The sequence below is a fragment of the Accipiter gentilis genome, chromosome 9 (assembly GCF_929443795.1).
Source record: "Accipiter gentilis chromosome 9, bAccGen1.1, whole genome shotgun sequence".
Lineage (NCBI taxonomy): Eukaryota > Metazoa > Chordata > Aves > Accipitriformes > Accipitridae > Astur > Astur gentilis.
In genome coordinates this window covers 12,828,580-12,851,591 of record NC_064888.1, presented here as the reverse complement: position 1 = coordinate 12,851,591, position 23,012 = coordinate 12,828,580, and the positions used below count along the sequence as shown (strand labels likewise).

Below are 23,012 nucleotides of genomic sequence, written 5' to 3'. Positions count from 1 at the left end.
AGGCATTCAAATTCCCAAGGAGTTAGTTAATCAATCAGTAGTACAAGAAATGAAAACAAAATGGTTGACCCTGCTGGGAAATGATAAGGGCTCACGCACATCTCAGATCCATCATGTGGTTTGATCGTGGTGGGAAGTCAGCCTGCCGTTAAGGATCTGGAGGCTGGACATGCTGTACGTTGCACATGCTCCAGAGCCACGCTACACCAAGACCCCAGTCCTCAAACATCTCCAGAAGGACAGTAAGGTAATTCCCGTGAGTGCTCACCACTGGGCAACTCACATACATCCTTGTACGTCTAGGGCCCAAAATCAGTAATTTGTAAGTTTTGCCTTTAATCAGGCTGTGCCAGCGTGCACCTCAGTTAAGCCTCAGTTATGAAGAGGAGATATGTAATATACAGAATAGTCATTGCCAGAAAAATACACTGCCCAGTTTCTAAAAAAGGGGTGATGGGAAGACCTATATGCTGCAGAAATTCTTGGTTCATACTTTTCCCCTAATTACCAACTCAGTGAGTGCCCCTTTGTTTTTCAGGTCACTCCCCAATTATATATTACATGTTTCCTTCATTCCACAACCTTTAATTCTTTTCCAGCGTTGCAGAATTAACTGGACAGGGTTCTTAATCTTGTCTCTACAAAGAACTTGTTGTAATTGCAATGAATGCTTTCATTTTGCTGGTGTCTGAAATACGATTTGCAGGGAAAGGGGGAGTGCGGGTTGATGCTAGTCCCATCATTAATAACATTCTTGCGGGGATTGTAGTGGTGGGAGTAAAAATCCCAAAGCTTTTATATAATAATGAGCATGTGTCTGCACGTGAGCTGCTCCTTTAAGAAGCCTTGGGCTAGTGGAAGAAGGGGGATCCAGAGAAAAGGCAGCCCTACAGCTGTACCAGAGGGCAGAGGTTAAATCTGTTGGCATTTTTATCGCAAGTATGGTCACTGCGTACCCTCTCCCTGAAGGCTTCACTGAATTAGAGGTGTTTGCCATCGGCACTGCCCTGCTGGTAGAAGGTAAGCTCGGTGCCGGACCTCAGCAGCAGTAAGATTTTTTGCCCCTATTATTCCTGGTGGGAGGGGGAAAGAAAATTGAAGTAAACAGCAGCATTTGTGGTATGCTGACCCAGAGCTATGGTGGTTACTGTGGCTATATCACCAGTATTTCTGGTGAGTAAATCGGGGTGAGCTGCAAGCTGTTTGCAGTGAAGATCTGCTCTGTATACATAGCTGCCCTATGGCCGGGAAGTACTTGCTAGTTGGCTTTCTTATCAAGAATTTGGGATGTAAGATTTTGTTGTTGACTTTTAAGGCAATTTTATCTTCCTCAGGGGAAGGATGTTGAAATGACTGATAATCTCTCAATAAAACTGGGCTGCTTGTTTTGTGGGCTGTGATGGCTGTTCTATAATCAAAGATGATAGGTCCAAAATAGTCTGTTAACTGTGAGCGTACCTCCAGATTGCATTGGTAGTGCTGCAGTTAATGGCTGCTGGGTAAAAGTAACAAACAGAAATATAGTTGCATGAAATTTAAAAGCTTTCACAGTGTTAAGAAGCAAGATTTGAGGTAGGAGACCGTATTCATTTAATTTAGCCAACGTGGGCTTTTCTTAAGGCGTGTGCCACTTTGTTGAGATACTGCCACAAAACCGTGAATTTGTATCTACCCGGCAGTTAGCAAAGGACAGGCTTGTGGCTAGGATTATTTTGGTGTCAGTCGCTGGAGTCTCTTCTGAGCTACATCCCGGTCAGGGCCTGGGACTCCAGCCCTGCATAGTGCTGCTCAGCTAGGGGTGCAGGGATCGCGGGCCCCAACAGTAGAGGAGGAGAAGCTGTAAGCACCATCGGAATGGGATAAATGCTCATCATCTCACCCCATGAACGCAGAGCATGGGAGAAAGGAGGATGCCCGCCCTCTCCTTGCAGGCAAGCTCAGCTGGAAAGCAGCATCGTATCTGCCTGCAAAGGAAAGCTGGAAGAGCTGTGTCAGAAACTCTTCCTTGGAAGAGAGCGAGCGAAGAAAAAGCTTCTACTTCTGGCCCATGGGTGAGCTGCTGCCCAAACGGACAGTTCAGGGCTAAGCCTGGCCAACAGCCATCAAGCCATCTGCAGGGCCTGGCGTGACTTTACCCATCGTTACCGAGTGGTGAGAAGTGGCAGGAGGACAGGGACACCGTTGGGTGCTGGCAGAGGCCAAAAGCCGGGGAACGGCTGGTTGTGGTACCACGGCCCTGCCGGCCCTCACCTGCCCGCACACCCACCCGTGCGCAGGGGCTGCAGCCTCCCGGGGACCTGCAGTTGCTGAAGTCCAAGCAAAGTACCTGCTGGCAACCTTCCTGTAAAGTTACATGTGGTCTAACACACTTATGTTTTACTAAACACAAGTATTTTCTATAGGGTTTGAGGCAGAATGTGCCCAGCGGATTGGCAAAACAACTCTTTGTCATCTGACTTAGAAGATCAAACTAAATAATTAAAGATTAATTCACTTTCTCAAAGACTCTGAGAGAAAGGCAATGAAGACCTCCCTTTTGGTGCTGCAGCTCCTAAGTGCAGTTTGCAAAAAAGTTGTGGGGAAGAGGAAAACCTTGCATTCACTTTATTAACTGGACACATCTGCTGTTCTAAAAATGAAAACTCAGAGCTATTCTTTTTTTAATTTAGTAAACTCTCTATTTGTACACTCATGATGGCCTTCAGGAAAGAAGAGTGGGATGAAGCCTGGAGGTTCCAAAATCAGGGGAAAGATAGCAGAAAGCTGATACAGTAATAACTGTTCAGCTCTACTCTAAATATGGTCACAACATACCTCTCCGAAAAGCATCACTGCATTTGGGAGAGTTGGCAGCAGTTTTACCCTCTGGGTGGGAGGTAAACTGGCAGGGAGGAAATAAGAACAGCAGAGCTCCAAGTATTTCTCCTGGAAATATTATGTTATATGTTGTGTAATGAAAGACGCACATCAGCTGTTACTATGGTTATCCCATCAGCCATTAATGCAATTAAGGTAGGAGCAGGATTTCTGACTAGACAAAATCATCCATCTTATGTAACTGCAGAATTAAGACAATGAGCATAAGTAACTATACTACTTTACAGAATTAGGGGATATGGATTTTTTCTGCACTACATAATTTCTCTTTCCAAGAAGAACACAAAGACAGACACACTGCCTCTCATCTAATTGAGACTTAGAGATGGGATGTTGAGTCAGAGCCTCATCAGAGCTAAAATAATTCAGGTCATCTTGAAAAGGACATTAAAGGACAAAGCTTGAGTTTAAACCAGAGAAGAATAGGTTTCAGGCTGGTACAGCTCTGTTCTGGGTGAATAGCTGGGGTTGCTTGGATACTCCTCTGAGGACCAACATTAACTTATTTTTTAAAATCTATCAGTGACTGCTTTTTATAATTAGATTATTCCTTTTCCATGTATAGTCTATTGACGAAGGGCAGTAATAAGATTGAGCTGGTGTGATTCAAGCACTGTCTAGGTTAACCTTAGATGGATGCCCGAAGGCAGGCAGGCTGACTGAAAATCAGCTGAGGGATTTCTATGCTTAAACACAAAAGAATGTTACAGTTGCTATTAAACACAACCCATTTCTCCACCAAAGACAGGCCTGGAGATGTGTGCACCAGAAGCACGTGCTGGCTGCCAGCCCCTCTGTATCTCCCTCACTCTGACTCATGTGTCCCTGGATAGAGTCTGGAAATCAGGTTTCTCTATTAAAACAAAAGGCAGAATTACAAATAAGATTAAACCATTTCTGCTCCACATGACTGGCCATATCCCTGATGCGGCTTCAGCTGTCACCTATGACTTCTCTCCTGAAAGTCTTTGTAACTTGAGTGCAGACTGTGACCACTACAGATACATTCCCTGTGCGTAAGTTTCCACAGTAATAATTGTTCTCTCAATAAAGAAAACAGCAGTATCGTTGTAGATATTTTCCATTTCCGGTTGAATCACGCCAAACAATTCTGTATTTCAGCCCTGCTTGGCTTCTGTCTGAATGGCTTGACAATTATTTCTTTCCGAAAAATCAAAGAACTCCGAACACCCAGCAATCTGCTGGTTCTCAGCATTGCACTGGCTGACTGTGGGATCTGCATCAATGCATTCATCGCTGCCTTTTCCAGTTTCCTAAGGTATATCTTCTTTTTCTTAAAGGATGCTCAGAAGAACAGTGTGAAAATTAACAGCTTAAGTTCTAAGAGGTCAAATTAATTAAATTACTCTCTTTCTAGCATACCACCTAACCAACCTTCTCATTTTCTCAATCTGAAACAGCAAAATGAAACTCTGTATAGTTCTACCAGGCAAGTAAAAAAAACACTTTACTGCATATAATCACTGACAGATTATAAGACTGATTATAGAAGACGTTTAACCAGACAGTTTTACCAGTGGCTATAGCAGAAGCTACTTGAATATCAAAATAGTAGTACATCTTCATTTGACTAAACCTCTAGATTGACCCCAAATTTATCTGCAAGTCTTTCTGGTTTTTTATGAACCTTTCTATTAAAGCACTGGCTTAAGAAGCTTCTGGAGAATGAAAATGCAGATCTGTTAGCAGGGAGGTCACATCAGTTATGACACATTTGCTTTTTCCACATTTTCACACACATCAATCATTTAATCAGAGGACAGAAACAATATCAAGCATTTCAGTGAATAATTGCAACAAACAAATCACAAGCAAACCATACTGAAAAAAACCCACCACCCTATAAAATAGCTGATGAATAATTCCAAGTAGCATATTTTTAAACCCTGGAAATACCTTTAATAGAGAACAGAAATACATTTCAAGCCAGAATGTGACCATTTTATTCTCTCTTAATGTGTATAAAAACATTTTCACAAATTAACAAGTCAATAGCTCCAGTGAGGCCTTATTCAACACTATTTTACCTCTTGTATAGGTCACTCTTGTTTCAGACACTTATGTCTTACTGAAGTCAGTAAAGATGACTTTACTGAACTGGAGCTGAGAAGCTAGGGTCAATACATCAAAATGAGCTTGGTTTTAACAATTGCAGGACCTTTTCTTTTAAATGGGAGCAGAAGTTTCCCAGCCTCCCAAGCAGTCAGCTATCTCCTGTTCAAAGGGACTTCCAGGGGTAGTCTCCTAATGAATTATACTGGTGTTCTGTAAATACATGAGAAAGGAGATTGCTGAAGACTTCCACCTCACAGCCAGCTTTATGAGCGTAAGAGTCAGGTTAGATGAACACAGAAAGAAAAAAAGCTGTGGCTCCTTGCCATGGGTGACCAGGATATTGAAGGCACATGTCAGCAGATGTCTGCCACATGAGACATTTCATGGTTCTTTTCATTCTATGTCTGCAAAGACATTTGAAGGCCTTGGTCTTGCTATCAGGAGTATTTTTATGTGTTGTGAGCTTATGTATTGTGTTGCATGGTGAACACTGACTTTTCAAAAGTTTATTAGTCATTTGCTACTTTCACATGTTGACAAATGGGCTGCTCCCAGTGGGTGCAAATTTTGAAAATATGGATAATTGGATAAAATGTAGATTTCAAATTAAAAAACAACTTTCCAATACAGAAATGCAGAGTTATATTTTCTTCTCCATATTAAGAGTAAAAATAGCTGTTGTACTATATCAGACACCGCAGCAAGATAAATGCTGGTAAATACCTAAAGATAACCACAGTAACATCTTTCACAATGTTTCTCAGACTTAGAAAGCATGGGCACAGGCTATCATTTTACCCTCTCCATTAATGCAATTTCCAAACATGTCTTCACCTTTTTCTATCATTTTCTTAATATATTCTGTGTTTGTTGACAGATACTGGCCCTACGGCTCTGACGGCTGTCAAATTCATGGATTCCAGGGCTTCTTGACAGCACTAGCCAGCATTAGCTCCAGCGCTGCAGTCGCCTGGGACCGATATCATCACTACTGTACAAGTAAGGGCTATAATTTACCTAGCAACCTTACCCAGATCCTGCTATAAGGCAACTTGCTTAGATTTCAGAGAATCAAAGCAAGCGCATATTTATTATCTGCATATCTTAGATGTAAGTTTATTTATCTTACACACTATAGAGAAAGTAAATACAAACAATCTCTCCAAAGGACCCAAAGGATCTCTTCCCATACAAGGGGCACTAACCTTCAGGAGATATTTCCTCTTCCAGATCACATCCAAGTTGTGACCCTCTTGCCATGCTTTCACTTTGTCCATAAGTAATCTTCAGTGTCCCAAACAAAATCCAACTCCTCATATTGAAAAAAATCTATGTACCTTGGGCTTCTATGCAACACCCTGCTGTGTACCAAAACAGATCTTCATACCCATGCAGAGTTTACTAATTACAGATAAATTTGGTGTAGCTAGAGAGCTGCCTCTGCAGAGACAGCAGCTGGAACAGAGCCCATGTAAAGCACTCCTGCAGAGGTGCAATGAAGCAGACAGAGCTCAGCAGCCCCGTTGTGCAACACACAGGCACCTTGGGGTGCAAGAGCCATTTGTGGGGTTTGTGCTACGTTCCAGGCCCCCTTACGAAGACTGGAACTCAGTACATTTGGTCCCAAGCAAGGAACAAATTATCTGCAAGTTTCAATAAAAGTAGTAGAGCTATTTTTAAGTACTGATAAGAGGAGGAATATGTTATTTTTCTTCTCTTAGTGAAGGCCATTTTTTGTTTTTTTTCTTGCAATTCAGTTTTTAACTAGCTCTGACACCTTATCTGGATTTAATGGAAATCTAATATGAGACAGGGAAATCAACCCAGAAAATTTGCCTTTTCTGGTGGACTTATGAAAACATGTTTTTTATTTAGGGGACAAACAGAGATTGACAGGATTGTCAAATATATGGATTTGTAGAGATAGATATACTCTGTCTTTTATCATAGAAATTCCTCCCAAACTTTGGCAGTACTGGATTTATGCATTCATGTAGCATGAGTGGAAATTTCTGCTGAATTAGGGTGCTGAGGTGGATTTGGTGTTTGCAGAGACTGCTAGGGTTTGTGCTGGGACTCCAGCTGTGCTCCAGCCACCACTGCGGATAGGGAGAACAGGGGGATAACTGTATTCTCTTAGAACAGAAGTCAGGAAGCACAGCAAGGGGCATTATCATCTGCTGTAAAACAAACTAGCAGCCTTGTGAGCACTGGAACTGGCAAAACCTGCTTTCTCCTAAATATGGTGCATAGGGATGATGTTCTCTTCTGTCTAATAAGATAGGCTTGTGCTGACTCGTCTATGGGTTCTTTCACAGGGCCTCACCTCTCCCCAAACACCAACTTTCACAGTAAATGCAGAAACTTAGTACCTGTCAGTCCCCACTTCCCTCTCCAGTTTCCTTCTAAGTAGCCAATGTTTTCAACAGTTATTAGGAGGGGACTGAGTGGCAAACACAGGGTGTACAATCTCATGGCCCTCATTAGGAAAAGGGAAAGAGACACGATATGAAATATAAACTTATTCTGAAAGGACATCCCAGTACTCTGTAATGCTAGGAATGCCCTAATCTGTACTATTTGGCCATTTTGGCAGTCATGTGGGAGCCACCTGGGAGAAATGGATGAGGTCCTCCCATGAAGATCTGCAGCTTTCATGTTTCCTGCTAAAGCCAGGCTCTTTCCAGAGGAGTAAGGAATCTAGAGCACCTCACGTGACCCCACTGTTCCCCCCAAAATTGTGTCCCTTTAGCAATGTTGATTAGGCAAATGCAGCCCTCCTTTTCTTTTGCTAAAGCACAGGTTGCTCAGACCACTACACAAAATATTTTCTAAATGAAAATGTAAAATTTGGCTGGGGAAGAAACTGCTGAGCTGCAGCCCTTCAATCCCCTCTGCCTTTAGCACCCACACAGCCATTCGGGCACAGCCACCTTCTGATTAAAGCAGGAAGTGGTAAAACACCCCCAGAGCCCGTAGTGAGCCTCTTCAATCTGGTGATCCCACTGAGGGCAGCAAGGTTGCCAACTCTTTGTTCCGCAACTTCGTCAAGAATTCAGCTCAGGCAAGGAAATGGTTATTTTTCATGTCCAGACAAAGGCCCCAAATAATGCAGGCGGTTAGCTAAATCCATACTAACACCCTTTGGACACTAAAATGTGTTTGGAGCTAGAAGAGTAGCACCTGTATTTTACAAGAGAGAGAGCCTGAAAATAAGCGTGTCTTTGGAAAGACATTTTACTCTCTGCAACATTGACTTTAATGCTTTTGTGTCATGCGCTCCTCCAGTCAAAAGCATACTACATTAAGAGCACAGGCAGGGAGACCCTAAGGGCGCAAGCTTCTTTACTTTGCTCAAATTATTACTTAGTGATGGCCAAACATTGCTGCTATTACTGAACATTTGGAACAACAAAACAAAAACCAAAACCCAGAAGGTTTTAAAAGCTCATGCTCTGTGGCTGTTCCAGTAAAACCAGCCCCTTCTAGCTTCATCTTTCACATGCTGATTTGTGAGGAAGTTTAAGTCATATTTCATAGATCTGATATACCAAGCCTACAAGCTACACTGTGTTCTCAATCCATACATTAAACTCCTGTTGACACTGGTGCGAGTTGCATGCCTGTACAGAAGGTACCAAATACCTTTGCCTAAAAAAACAAAGCTATCAAACTTTTATCTTCATTCCCTGGGGAACTGGTACTCCTTCCAAACTCAGTTACATCATCCCCAATGTTTTTGTTATGTCCTAACAGTTTCCTGAGAAAACCTGTGTTGTGGCATTCCTCAGCTTGGCACTTGATTATCCACCATACATATTTCTGAGGATGAAAGAGCTCATGAGAATGTGAGAGATTACTATGATGATGAGAAAAAAGGGGACTTTTCAGCCATTCTGGATGCTAATAACACAAATATGTTCACCAACATCCTGAAAATTAACTGAGTTTTTAAACGTGGAAGTCAATACAACCCCCAGTGACAAAGTGCTAGCCTTTAAAGTGTATTGATATCTAGACATGTAACTCATCGGAAAACAGGCTGATATTGATTGGCATATGCAAGAAAACAGTATGACCACCACCCATGACAGAGAAGCTAGAGTTTCAAGACATTTTACTCTCAGGCAACCATGCTGGGCAACTCTCTTTTCATCCCCTAAATGTGGCTTTGGGGCCTATGAGATGCTACTTTCATAGCAAGAAGGAGAGAACTGTAGAATCTGTAGTCTAAAAGTATGCAGTAAGAGGAGAAAAGGCAAGGGAGTCTGAAAGGTTTGAATGTCAATCGCTAGCAAAATGGGAATACTCAAAATTTGATCGTTAGGAGGAAAAGGAGAAAATAGAAGCAGTTTTATGTTAGTGCCCGACAGTGATGGAGGAAAGGGCAAACTCTGAGGAAGCTGTCTATCAATAGCCAAGCATTCAGGGCAGAAGATGACATTTTATATTGTTAGTTCTTCCTGTCTGGCCATTCAAATGAAGAAAACGTCCTGGATTATGTTCTTAACATAGCAAGGGAGGAAGGAAGCAGCAGCCTGGGAGGTCTCCCTGGAGTTGGGATCAGGAAGGCAGAGGGCAGCTTGTGGACAGCCCAGGGGTCAGCAACCAGAAAGCAGGCAGCCACCTGCCACAGAGATGTCTTTGCTGAAGGCATCTCGATCTAACGCACGGTTCATTTTGGTGAGAGGGTGGCACGCTGCCATCAGCAGTTTGTGGAGAGGGGAAGGATCCTGGTCAGGTTTTTTTCCTTTCAGAACCACCACATACAGTTACAGTTTTAAAAGGAAAGAGAAAAATCTAGAAGATTTTACACTTACATTTAAGAATTAGGGGGAAATGGAAAATCCGAAGTGATTTATGTCAGTACTTTTCTCAATATTACGAAAGAAAAGACGAACAAAATCAGCAAGGATTTCACAGCAGCATTCAATTTCAAGAAGCAGAATTGCAGTGAGTTTTATCTAATCCTTAACATTCAAGGAAACCTAGGTTGTTATATCAGTATTCAAAGATTAGCAACTACCATTTGCTCCAGTTGCAGCTGTCAGCTGTCAAATTAGGAGCAACTCCTTACCTCCTGTCACACTTACTGCAGCTACCCTGCCACACTTCCTTCATCTAGTCTTCTACCTGCATCATTTTTCCCTGACAAAGTGCCAATGTTTATACAGCTCTTGCATTTTCACTGAAGCAGGAGGTAATCGCCAAGACAGCTTTATGATCATGGAGAACCACAGCAAAAAATTAATGGAGTAAAAAAATCCCTTTATTAGGTTATTTTAAAGAGCTTTTCTCTAATGATATGCACAAAAGAAGCTATTACGCAGTGCAGCTTTCTTATTCCTACAAAAAACGAATACTTCTGAGCACCAGTGACTGGTGCTGCAGATGATGTAGGTACCAAGACCTATTTTACTTATGACTGATACATATTTTCCCTTATAAGACATTCAGATATTTTTGTCTTTCACAAACTTTGCTGATTTTAAGTGATGCATGCCATGAAGCCTGGTACAAGCCATATTGTTCTGTAATATATCAGCTATTATAATTTTATCATTTGCAAGAACGAGGAAAAAGGACACTTTTCCCTCCATCCTAGAAAATCCTGTTAACCTTTTGTTTGAGAAATTCCTTTTGAACAACAGCCTGAAATCTAGCTGAAAAGTAGCCACTGTGTCAGAGATATATTTTTGCTCTTTCTGTGAAAATCAGCTACATATTTGACCAATTTATAAATCTTAAAAAAAAATCTAAATTCATAAATGTCCCTATGATTATGACACTAAAAACTGGCCAGCATAATTAAAAGGATTGAAGTACCATGCTCTATCTAGCACTTCCTAAGTTTAAAATTTTGACATCACGATTTTAGTAATCTTTAAAAGATTGGGGGGGGGGGGGGGGGGGGTGTCAGTGTTTATAAGAGTGACCTCTTTCTGTTCCAAAGCAGTTACAGAAGCCATTTAAAATTCCCTGTATTAATATTTCACTGTATGGAAAAGAGAAGCTTCCCTCTTGCTTTTCAAGCCAGAGAACAAGAGTGATTAGACTTTATAGGACCATATTGCCAGCACTGGGCCCTAATCAGGAATTACATCCTTAAGCATATGCTGAACTCCATACATACACATTTAACTGAATTATGACCTATGTAGCTATTACATTAAATTTTATCAGGCCAAAAAAAAGCATTTAAGGTGAAGCAATGGCCTGCTCCACACAAAAACAACTGAACTGCTCTTGGCTTGCTCTCTTGCTGTCAGGCCTCTCAGAAGAGAACATTTTTGCTATGTGAAGGAAGCACGATTCTTTTATTGTTCTTGTACTGAAAGTATTTTTTCTGGGTCAAACTGAAATAATATCAAGTTTGTTTAATGTTATAGTCATAGCTACTTCTGATGTGTCATTAAGTGTTTTCTGGAGGGTCAACGGGCAGCTGATTTCACCAGGACTATTTCACCATTAATCTCATTTTGCAAAAGGCCAAATCGAGAAGGAAAAATTTAATTCCGTTAGTTCTGATTCTCTCCTTTTCTAGTGTCCAAAATAGGACTCCTTAAGTGTGAGGAGAGAGAACATAGGAACTCAGCCCCAGAGATGAGCTTTCCAAACCCAGGCCGTCGAGACATGCCCGGTGCCAGACTCCATTATTGCATGGTCCTTTTATTCTACATCCAATAAGAAAATGGTGTTCTGTAACACCCATGGAAGAGTAACTAAAACCAAGGTTCGTCTTACAGTTTTTCATAGAAGAGGCACAAACAAAGCAAAAAAATTTGGAAAATAAAGGGAAAAAAAGAAAGCTAATGGCAACTGAGAAGTGTGGTCTCACTGTGCTCCCCACAGCCCCGCCGGGTGTGTGGGGCCTCCCCAGCCGCAGCAGGGGGACAACTGAGGCAGGGCACTGACCGCCAAAAGCACAGGCAGTTTTCCCCTAGAGCGTCCCATGGGCTCCACTTCTCCTGTTAAAAACCTCAACGTAGAAATCTTCATTAAAGCTACCCTTGATAGAAAATATCTGAAAGCCATTCCAGCAGGAGGCCTCACAACTTTCTTGTTGCCTGCATGCATCCCAGCTGGTAGTACATGGGGCCAGAGGAAAGATGTGGCACCAAGAGACTGGCCACCGTGAAGGACACCAGAGGTGGTGGGAGGCAGTGGAGCAAGAGCTTCTCCCGCTTTTCTGTGCAAGGCGACAGCAAGGAAGGTGAGATTTCCAGCAGCCCCCCCCCCCCCCCACAAGCCTGCAGGCAGCTGGATCAGCCGCCCTCTGCCAGTGCAGGCACCCCCAGGTTGCCTTCGGCATGCCACCAACGCTAGCCCAGCGGCTGAGGGCAAATTTTGCCAACGCGAGGATCTTTTCCTTACGTGCAAAGATCCGTAAGGGGCCGGTGTGTGGCTAGGACCCGGTGGCACTAGAGTGCCTCAGTCAGGGCCCGTCGTGTTCTGAGACCTTCACGATATTGCAGTAGTCCATGAAGTGAAAGGATGGGGTGGAAAGAGAGCAACGTTTCTGCCACAAGGTGCCACAAAAAATAATCAGTATTAACTATTTTATAGGAATTGCTGAGAAGCAAAAAAACCCCAAGATTTAGTTTGGCTTTTTCAGAATATCAGGAGGGCTTACCACTTACAAAATTGTATCCCCAAAGCAATAAAGCTACTTTTGGCATGAGCTTGGTTTAAAAGAAACATGATTCAGATCCAGGTTTCAGTGCAGCTGCTTCTGATAATGCCTTTAAAACACTGCTAGAATACGTAAAACACAAAAGAAACCCGACAGCTTATGTAATAAGCTTTCTCCTGATTGAATTTCAAGTTACAGTTGTGTAAAGCCAAGCTACAAGAACTGCTATGTAAAACACAAATGGAAATGGAAACCTTGGATGACTAACAACTCTAACATGCTCGTTTGAGCATATACCTAAATAGGACACAGTTCTGAAAGATACAACTTAGGCTACATTGCTTCTTTGGACTTGAAGATTAAGAATAATTACAAGTTACTAAAATGTTTGACTCGTATTTCTAGTCCTCTAAATCAGAAACTATTCCTTTATTTTCATCTATGTCATTCTAGAGTCATATTATGTCAGTACAACAAAGCAATATTTGAGCCTCTGCAGACAAAGCATATCTTCTATGTAGGAATCACACAAAAGACAGATATTAGTCATTACTAATCATTCTTCATTAGTAATTCTTAAAAAATAATGTTTTAAATGACTAAATATCAATAGATTTTCTGGCAACTAGCATATAAAAACACAGAGTCTTTAATAAAAAGGATTTTCTTTACTTTTGCCTTGGTATTTAAATTGCAATGTGTACACCTGTCTTTTCCCATAACTAATTTTTGAACACCTGCAGCAAACAAGTTTTCCAAGTTGATTTTTAATGCAATTCAATCTCTAATTCTTTTCCCTGAAGAACCTCTGGAAGATAAGAAAAAGGACAAAGGTAGAATCAGCATTCCTGTAAAAGGGCAATCTCACTGACACACCTACTTTATTAACCATCTTTACAATATACAAGGACAGTACCACACAAAATAGCTACTGGAGAGCTTGCGGTCATTCCTGGAGCTGCTGCCTTATGGGGATCTACAGCCTGTGCGGACCCCACATGCTCTGCACCCACGAGTCAGCCACGTCTGATCCCATGGCAGGGCCTCACCTCATGCACCTCATGCACCTCACCTCCAGTCCGTCACCTTTCTGGAAAAGGTCAGAATTGGCCTGAATCTTCCTGGCCTGCTGTCATGATGCTGCTGTTAAGGGCAGACGAAAAGACTGCTTCCCAACCTCAGCGAAAATTACCTCATTATTTCTCCCTAATGGGAGATTTGATTAGAAAGGAGCAGTGGGAAAAGTCACCGTGCTCCCTGCTGGTGCAGCTGGCGTCACGGGCTATTCAGCATGGGTATGATTATGGACATTAGCCTCAATAACAAAATTATCGAGGCCTTTTTACCCACAAGCAGCAAGGCTAACACAATGTCCTGCAGCAGCGGGGAAGCCTGCCTGCCTTCTCCATGAAGAAATACTTCCTGTGTCTTCTGACGTTTCCAATCTTTCATTTCATTCATTGACCTATTTCTATGGTACTTTCTGGAACTGGATGAGATAGGCACAAGTGATAATTTTTATTCTAAAATGAGAAAAAAATTACTAATGCTGGGCTTCATATTTCCTGTTCCAGGGTAAGCAATGATCCTAAGGGCAAAATAATTTGACCAGCAGTGTTTTTAGAACAAGATCTGTTGTCAGGTTGTGTATATATATTCACATATATAGATGAGCAGCAATTCTAGAACAGGGTACATTTAATATCCACGCGTGCCCTGCACTCCTGGCAGGGCAGCAAGTAGGCAGGGGCTGGGGAGTGTGTGCAGAGTCACAGTTCTGATCTGACCCACACCCTGCAGCAGGGCTCCAGTTCTTCAAACAGTATTTATTGCATTGCCCTGTTCCTTCTACTTGCTGCCTCATCTGAGCATTCAAACACGTTCCCAAAACACAAGAATACAATGTTTGTAACAGCAGCTGTATCTCCAGTGCGGCGCAAAGCTGAGCAGCAATGCAACTTCTAAGTAAAGCACACAAAGGGTTTTTGCTTACAAAAACGATTTGCTGTTTCCTGAAGTCTAAAAGCTTCCTTCATATTTTATGCGAGGTTGATTCCTCCAGACTCAGGTCAGCTTCAAGCTGCAAAACAGAGACAACTGCTTTTTTCTGCCCGAGGCCCAGCGGCCGGGGTGCTTGGCTCTGGCCCCACAGAGCCAGACAGCTTTTCCCAGTGGTTTTGTTATGGGCGCGGAGACCCCCTTTTCTCTTCCCGCAGGGAGCAAGATGCAGTGGAGCACGGCCGTCTCCATGATGGTGTTTGCGTGGCTGTTTGCTGCCTTTTGGTCCGTGATGCCCTTGCTGGGGTGGGGGGAATACGACTACGAACCCCTCCGAACCTGCTGCACCCTGGACTACAGCAAAGGGGACAGGTGAGGGCCAGGGCCAGCTCCCACGGGAGGGGGGCTGGAGCTGCCGTCCCCTGGGGTGGCCTCGGCAGCACGCCAAGCCCCCCAGCTGCCCCCCACCACTGTTGCTGGGGCAGATCTCCCTCCCCAGCGGCTGGGGCGAGGCAGGCACGACCCGAGGCTGCCTCGACTCGCGTGGCAGCGTGCGGGAACAGTTAAAGGCAGCTTCCCCCGTGGGAGAGGCTGGTGCTTAGGCTCCTGCTACTGCCTTGCTCATCTACGAGTTGCATCTTTTCGGGATTTCGGGCTTGAAGCTCTTTCAGAACGGCTTTGTTTTCATGCAGTCCAGCACAGATGTCTGAGTAGGGATGCTTGGGTTTAGAAACCAAACGCCCGTTGTGATTTTCTACAACACTATCCATCCCACGCACAACAACAACAACACGGCACAACTCAACCGGCCTTCAGCAAATGCTGCACCTAAAGCATGCTGACAAAACGGGGTTTGGCAATTTTAAAAATACAAGTTAATGAATGTTTACAGCAAGTTTACAGAGATGCCCTAGAGAGGAATTAACAACCTCTTTTTTTTTTTCCCTCCTCACCCTTTCCAGAAACTATATCACGTTCCTTTTTGCTCTGTCCATTTTCAATTTCATGATCCCGGGCTTCATCATGCTGACGGCCTATCAGTCCATACACCAGAAGTTCAAGAAAAGTGGGCACTATAAGGTAAGAAAGCTTCCTCAGCCCCTGCAACCGCCTTGCCAAAATAGGGCTGCATCCAATAGAGACAAAGTTCTCAAAAAGCCAATTTCTTTCACAAAGTCTTCGGCTCAGCTCCTTCTGTGCTAACTCCCCAGTGTTACCTGAGTAAGAGGGTAGTGCAACACAGGATGGGGCCACCCAGAAAGTTTGTGGAAACCCCATCCTTAGAGATGGCAAGATTTGACCAGCCACATCTGCCCTGACCTAGTGCTGTAGACAGTTCCCTGTCGACGCGTGGGTCAAACTAGTGACCCTAAGGATTCCCCTCCGCCAACACTGGTCCAACTCTAGTCACAAAGCAAACACGCAGCATGCAGAATATTTGCTAATAGCATATCAATATTTATGCAGAGAAACTTGCTCAGGAAGTATGATTATTTCTTGCTTTGCTACAGGCTCTTAGCTTATCGCTGAGGAAGTCAGCCAGAGCTGCAGCACTGCAAGGAAACACGCAGGCACCCCGTGGGGGGAGAAGGGCCTTTTTATACATGTCGTGTTTACACTTGGCTGAGGAAATTCAGAAAGCTTTATGAGCTGGAAACAAAGGAATTGCTCTGGTGTGGCAGGTTTATGGGAATGTAATGTGGTGATTATATGAGTTGTTTCCTTGGGTGCAGGCTATACAGTCTGGGGCACTATGCATGGCTGGCGGGCACAGCCCGACCCCTGCACTCAGTGAAGACGGTCAGTTCCCAAGAGGGATGTTATACCAGCAAAGAGACAGTCAGGCAGACTGGTTTGTAGCTGCCTGGAATAAATACATGTGCCCTTTCCATATTTCTTGAACAAATCTCAGTGTTTGTTATTGTAAGTCTATGACCTTTTTTTCAGTGAGTTTATGCAACAGCGTGTGATTTTTTCCTTACGATTTTCTGTAGCTGTGCAGACTAGTTACGATGCAGAAAATTTAAGGATTAAATTATCACTTCCCTATTCATTAGTATTTATAACATATTTGGGAGCAGCTGGCCATGAACACCATGGATAAGGCCCTAGCATGAAGGACAGAGGAATCCTGCCACCGCAACACAGATGCCACTGCATCCATCTGTCGCACTGCCATAGTAGTGGCTTAACACAGCTTATTTATCTGCAAGACCCTCTAAGAAGTCAGCAAATTGTCATTCCTTTTTATCTGTTTCTAAATTTACACATTGCCCTCCCCCCTCAGCAGCAATTACTGGCCATGGCTTCTGTGTCCAGCACACGCACTGATTTAACTGACCTACCATAAGGTGCTTTTTGACCTCTGCCCAGGAGCAACTGCCACTCCCCCCCCCCGGCCCCCGGGAACAGGGCTTTGGGGCTTGCTGCACAGGCAGTCCTCGATGCAGAGGGAGCTGTGCTTGCACACCTCTGACGTCAGCAGCCGAGCAGCAACGATACGGTGTACACTGCTGGGTGATCCTCTCCTGCTGCTGAACACAAACCACGGTCTCGCAGGATCTGTCCAATGCGCTTTGTCGCAGTGTGCGGTTGTGAAGCGCAAAGGAATTTATTGCTCTTGTTTTTCAGTTTAATACCGGTTTGCCATTGAAGACGCTGGTTATTTGCTGGGGTCCCTATTGCCTTTTATGCTTCTACGCAGCAGTTGAAAATGTGATGTTCATTTCACCAAAATACCGCATGGTACGTCTATGCCACCTGAGGGAATTCAAACCATGACATTCTCCTTACTCTCTTCTCTCTGTTCCTATGGAACAATGCCAATTTACTCACAATTGGTTTTACTTGCTATAACATATATAACATATATAGCAAGTAAAACCAATTGTGAGTAAATGTTGTAACATATGTAACAAGTAGATTGTTTCCTCAAAGCATTCTGTTCAGCTATCACTTTTGAGGCAAAACAGCTGAGCATGGTGATATAACAGGTATTATATTACTGCTTTGATCCAGCAACAATTTAGGAAGCTGGGAGGGGGGGGCCTTTCTTCAGCAGTCAGTTAGGGGTCTGTAGCCTGTAGTCCTTCATGGTTTGTAAGAGTTTTTTGTGTCCTTCCCAGAGTCAAGTACCAGCTCAAAATTTTGAAGAGACTGTTTGTCTCATTCATTTTTCTAATACTTTTCTCTCCTCAGGGAAGCTGCAATTGATCACTCTTAGGGTTATGCTGCCTCCTTTTTTTCCTTTTTTTCTATGAGTCTTCACTCCAAGACTGCCTCTGGGACTCAGTAATATGACGTGAAACCTTTCAGCTTTCATTCAGTCCCCAAGAATCAGCCCAGTTTCAGCTCACCAAATGCATTACTGTACTTAGGTATTCAGTATGCCACATAAAATGTGTTAGCAATATCAGCCCACTTAGCTATTGGAAGCTGTCCACGGCATACCCTTCACTCCTCCTAAGTGTTTGTATTCACTGTCAATTGAAATATCCCAGTTTCAGACAATGCTGAACTAAATTCTTTCTTCTGGAGACTATAATTGCCTGAGCAAGAGCCTCCAACTGACCAAATTGGTTTTACCACTCATCTCTCTAGGGGTAGCAAGCTACTGTCATTGGAGACAGGCACTTTTTTGGTAAAGGGAAACTGAGCCTAGGCTGAAATCAGTCCATTGGCTTCTCAGTGCATTTTCCTATTAATAAATATTGTGTCTCACAACAGATTCCTGCTGTTATTGCCAAGACTGTGCCAACAGTGGATGCCTTTGTATATGCCCTGGGGAACGAGAACTACAGAGGAGGAATATGGCAGTTCCTCACAGGACAGAAGATTGAGAAAGCAGAGGTTGATAACAAAACTAAATAACCCATTACGGCATTAAGCGAAATTAATGCAGGTACATCACTGAAAGCAAAACACTAGAGGAAACTGTGTGCATTCTCTGATATGTACGTGCAAAGGTGGTTCCACATTGGAAAGGCCCTGCATTGGCTACAACAATGAAGTACTGAAAGAAAGCCCTCCAGATAACTGTCCAAACCATCAAGAGCTGCTTGTCAAACAAGCTGCCTTAAACCTGTGTTGATTGTTATCAGTCTTATTTTATATGTCACTGCAAATAAACTATGTGCTGGAAAGCAATTTTTTTTCCCCCTGATACACTAACATAAAAGCTCAGCAAATTAACTAAAGCAGGGTATGCGTTTATCCAGTGAGGCCTCCTCAAATCAATCTGTGCAGTTTGTCCATATGGTAACATCTGGATTACCAAAAGATTAAAAGAGTATCCAGTATTACACCACATTTCTGTATAAATAGCTTGTTCATCTGAACAATGTATTTTCAATGCACCCAAAATGGGTGTTCCCAAATTTCCTTGATGAATCTGCCATCTTAATTCCATAAAAATATTTTAGTAGGCATCTTACCCCAATAAGGAATATTAGCTTGGCTCCTATTCAAATGAATTAGTGTGTGATATTCAGCTTTGTCACACAATAAACTGCATCAGATTTTGCAGCTGCTGCTTACCAGGACAACCAATAAGCTCGTAGTCCATCAAAAAAACATTCATCTTTTTATCAAACACTGAGCAAAAACTGAAGGGAGGCATGGGTCAGATTCTGTTTTAAAAATGTCATAAGAATAAAAATTAACTTCCCATCTGCCATTAAATTGCCCTACACTCTACATAAGTGAGAACAATCACTGAAACGGTTGTGACTAAAGACTCAGAGCAATTAAAAAGCCACTTATTTTATAATTATCAGAACTCATATATATTTTAAATTATTAGAAATATCCATTTTAAACATTTGTATTTGCTCATGTTGCTTACATTGCCTACAGGATGAAAAACTGTCAGTTGATGTTGCCTGTTACTACAAGGTGTGTTTCAGAATCATCCATTTGCAAAAAAAAATATGTGCATGAGACACAGAATATGAGAGATTTTGTGTACAAAAAGCCAAACCTAATTGATTCTTACAAGGATCATATGGTTCATTTCCAAGTATTGATGGTGAAAGAGCTTTTGAAACTAACCAAAGAAAAAGCTGATCTATTCCTATGATGCTTTCCAACATAATAGAAGGCAAACCAGTTGTGCATGGGTTACAAAAGGGTAAGGAAAAGTGGTTGTGTATGGGTTACAAAAGGGTAGATGGTGCAGTCCTGGAAGCTGACCAGTCAGGGGGTAGAAGGGGGTATCTCCCCTCATGGCTGGAGATAGGAAATAAAAGTCATTTTGTTGCAAGTTAACCAGCAGGATCCCATTCGGAGATGTGCTTTGGGACTTATGAGGCTCAATTTAGTCACAAACTACCTGACAGAACAGTGAATTTTGCCATGACAAAGTTATTCAGAGTAATCACATCTAAAGCTGACAGCTAAGACTTACATCTTAGCTACATGTAATATTAAGTGAGCAGATGACAAAATGTTTGCACTGATAAGTGCAAAATAAAGTGTATGGGCACAAAATTACCTTTAAGTATGTATCTACAGTGACAGGCTCTGAATATGTAATTATCTCTTTCTCAGGAAAAAGACCTGGGCATGCCTTGAAATCATCAGTTTACTTGTCAGCAGGGTCACACTGATAAATCCCAGCAGAATGCTAAAAAAACGCCAATAAAGCAATAGGAAGCAAAAGAGGACACATGGTCACACAACTTGAAAGCCACTGTGCTTGGACTTACTGAATAGGGTGCATAGTTTGGGTCATTCCAACTCACAGAGGATATAGATAAGCTGGAAAAGGGCCACAGGGATGGTCAAACATAAGGAGAAGCTTGAACACAGTAGGGATGAAATGAAGGAGGGTGCTGGCTTGGGAGAGGTAGCTGGTGAGGAGACCAGAGACAGCCTTATTGAACCAGGGGTTCAGGGGATGTGAGGGTGGAATGATTGTTTGCTGCTTCCAACAGCACAAGAACAATGGGACATGCAGTAAAATTAAATTGAGCATTTTCTGAAGACTGCAATTTGAGGAGTGTTCTTCATGTTTGCCTACTGAAACACATTGTGGCTTACATAACAATACTGTAATAATGTAATAAATAACAGCTTAAGACATTTGGTTAGGGTCTGAGTCCCCTTTGGCTTAACAGGAACATAACTCAGGAACTCACCTCAGGCTTTGGCTCTTAGTCCATTTTCAGATTGATTTTTGACTTGCTTTTACTGTAAACCTTTTATTGTGGGAGTAGAAAGCAGCAGAGCTGTTTCTTCATTCCGTTGGACAGCTACAAATATTAATGCACTTCTGTTTAGGTTTGTGTATTCTTTTTCATATTTGATTACTGAAAGCTAGTGATGGGTAAAGCTGAGTATTATTACTTAGTGAGCGTAAAGTTGCTAGTGGTATTCAAGCCTCGAGAGGAACAGGGCCTCTGTCCTGAGCAGTAACCAAAGCTGTCCTCTAGGGCCACACTGAAGAAATGCAAGGTAACCAAAGTCACTGAGATCTTTCAGACCTAGGGATGGTGCAAAACTTACAGATGTGCTTTGAAGAACATGGGACGTGTTCATATAGCCCAGTGTAGTGCTATAAAGGGAGACCACAGCGGAAGCAGTACAGTGCCTTACAGTGACGTGAGAACAGGCTGTCCCACCCAAGAGGGGCCTCCCACAGCTCTCTGGAGCGAGACCTCACTTCAGATGGCTCCCTACACACTGTGTTGCAGTGAGTAGCTTTGACCTCCTGTTGCTCCCATCTGCTCAGAAATCCCACCTTGTTTCATTCTGCACCTCCAAACCTAAAGATGTACGTAAAACCTGAATCATTTCTCCTCTCATTCTTCTCCACCCTAAATACCTTAAACGAATGCTTCTCAACCAGTCAGGCCCATAGCTGCCCCAGCCTAGGGGCTCTTTCATACAAGTTACAAAGGCTCTTGACTGAGCGAAGAGGCAAACGAAGCAGTTGAACAAACTGAGTGGACTTAAACATCTCCCCAGGTCTGGTTCATAATGCCTCGGCTGCTGAGTTCCTACCAAAGAGTGGAGGAAATGAGGTTGCTTGTGGGTCATTTATTGGATCATGGATAATCTTACTCTCTCCACACAAAAAAAAAAAGAAACAAACAAACAAGAGACAGAAATAAACGTCAAAGTTTCCAGAAACTGGTCACCAAGGCAAAAATTCTCTTCCAGCTATAACTGGTTCTCACCACTAATTTATCCACATTAAGAAGAACGGGCTGACGACCACTAACAAGCGCACCAACAAGTGTGCTGTTTCTTTCAGAAGAACGATAGCGAACTGCAGTGCATCAAGAAGCCAAACACACACGCCTCCAGTTAATTACACAGCTTATCCTTAGCACAGTCAGCCTTCACCACAACAGTGCTGGCCCGGTGCCCTCTGGCACTGCTGGTTGTCCGGATCTTGCCAATGAATATCTGCTACCATCCTGATAAAGCCTGTCACAACAAGGTCCCGTATCTCAAGTAGGTTATGCTGAAGCATGCAAAATCCCATCGTGTTTTCACATTCTGGAGAATCCCAGATGGCTAGAAACAGGATTTATATTACCCTAACCGAAGTATAGCCCAGGGGGTTATACAGGGTTATACACTCCCATACAGATAGTATCCCACCTACTAACCAAAACAAAACCCCATAAGAACAAAGAAGGAGAAAAGCGTAACCCCTGGCTGCATTCAGCAGCTCAGCTTATAAGCCAGAACAGCCAATCTGAACAGCAGTGATTAATACTTGTCCTGTCACTAAAGATAAGTGGCTACCCCATACCCACTTTTAAAAATAATTAGATGGTACTTCAGGCTACTTCGCGTTAGCTATTGCAGCCCTTTGTTAGGGAGGGTTTGGACGATTGCTCACGATCAAAATAGAAGAAGAAAGTGTACCTCTCCTTAGGGTTCAATTACTTGATTCAGTATCCAACCACGCTTAACACACAGGGATCTACAGTATTGTATCCAATATTACCAAACCACCCTAGTATCCCTCTTACAGGCAGTCTAATTCTGCTCATTTTGCTCATTTGTGAGAGTGAATATTTTGATGCACTGATGAAAAACAGACTTCTGAAGAAGAAATAAAAGGCGATTTTTCCTCCTTATCCCTAGACACAAACAGCATAATTTCTTCAGGTTTTCTTTCAACAGACAGAAACGCCTCACACCTTAAATAGCATCTCTTACAGACCTATTTTCAAGGCTATTAAATGCCCACAACTCCAAATGAAGTTACTGTGTCCTCAGTAATGCTCCAAATCAAGGTCTTACTGACTCAGCTTTCCTGTGCTGCCCACGCTTAGAAACAACCTACAGTTCAATAAAAGGGAGTTGAGTTTTTCTGCACTGCACATTCTTCGTGTGCTCCGTACGCTTTCTGATGTATTTTTCCTAGCACCTCTTGTACATCTGATCAGGGCATTACAAACCGATTTAGGAA

The 23,012-nt window shown here is 42.9% G+C and overlaps 1 protein-coding gene across 1 annotated transcript; it reads left to right on the top strand.

Annotated features, from left to right (window-relative positions):
- The first annotated feature begins 849 nt into the window (after positions 1–849).
- On the top strand, positions 850–20,788 carry RGR (retinal G protein coupled receptor). Its single transcript, XM_049809710.1, has 7 exons — positions 850–1,020; positions 4,000–4,156; positions 5,831–5,952; positions 14,803–14,956; positions 15,547–15,664; positions 17,216–17,329; positions 18,311–20,788. Exons 1-7 carry the CDS (start codon positions 942–944, stop codon positions 18,452–18,454), a joined length of 888 nt encoding a protein of 295 aa, XP_049665667.1. The 5' UTR covers positions 850–941; the 3' UTR covers positions 18,455–20,788.
- Positions 20,789–23,012: the final 2,224 nt, after the last annotated feature.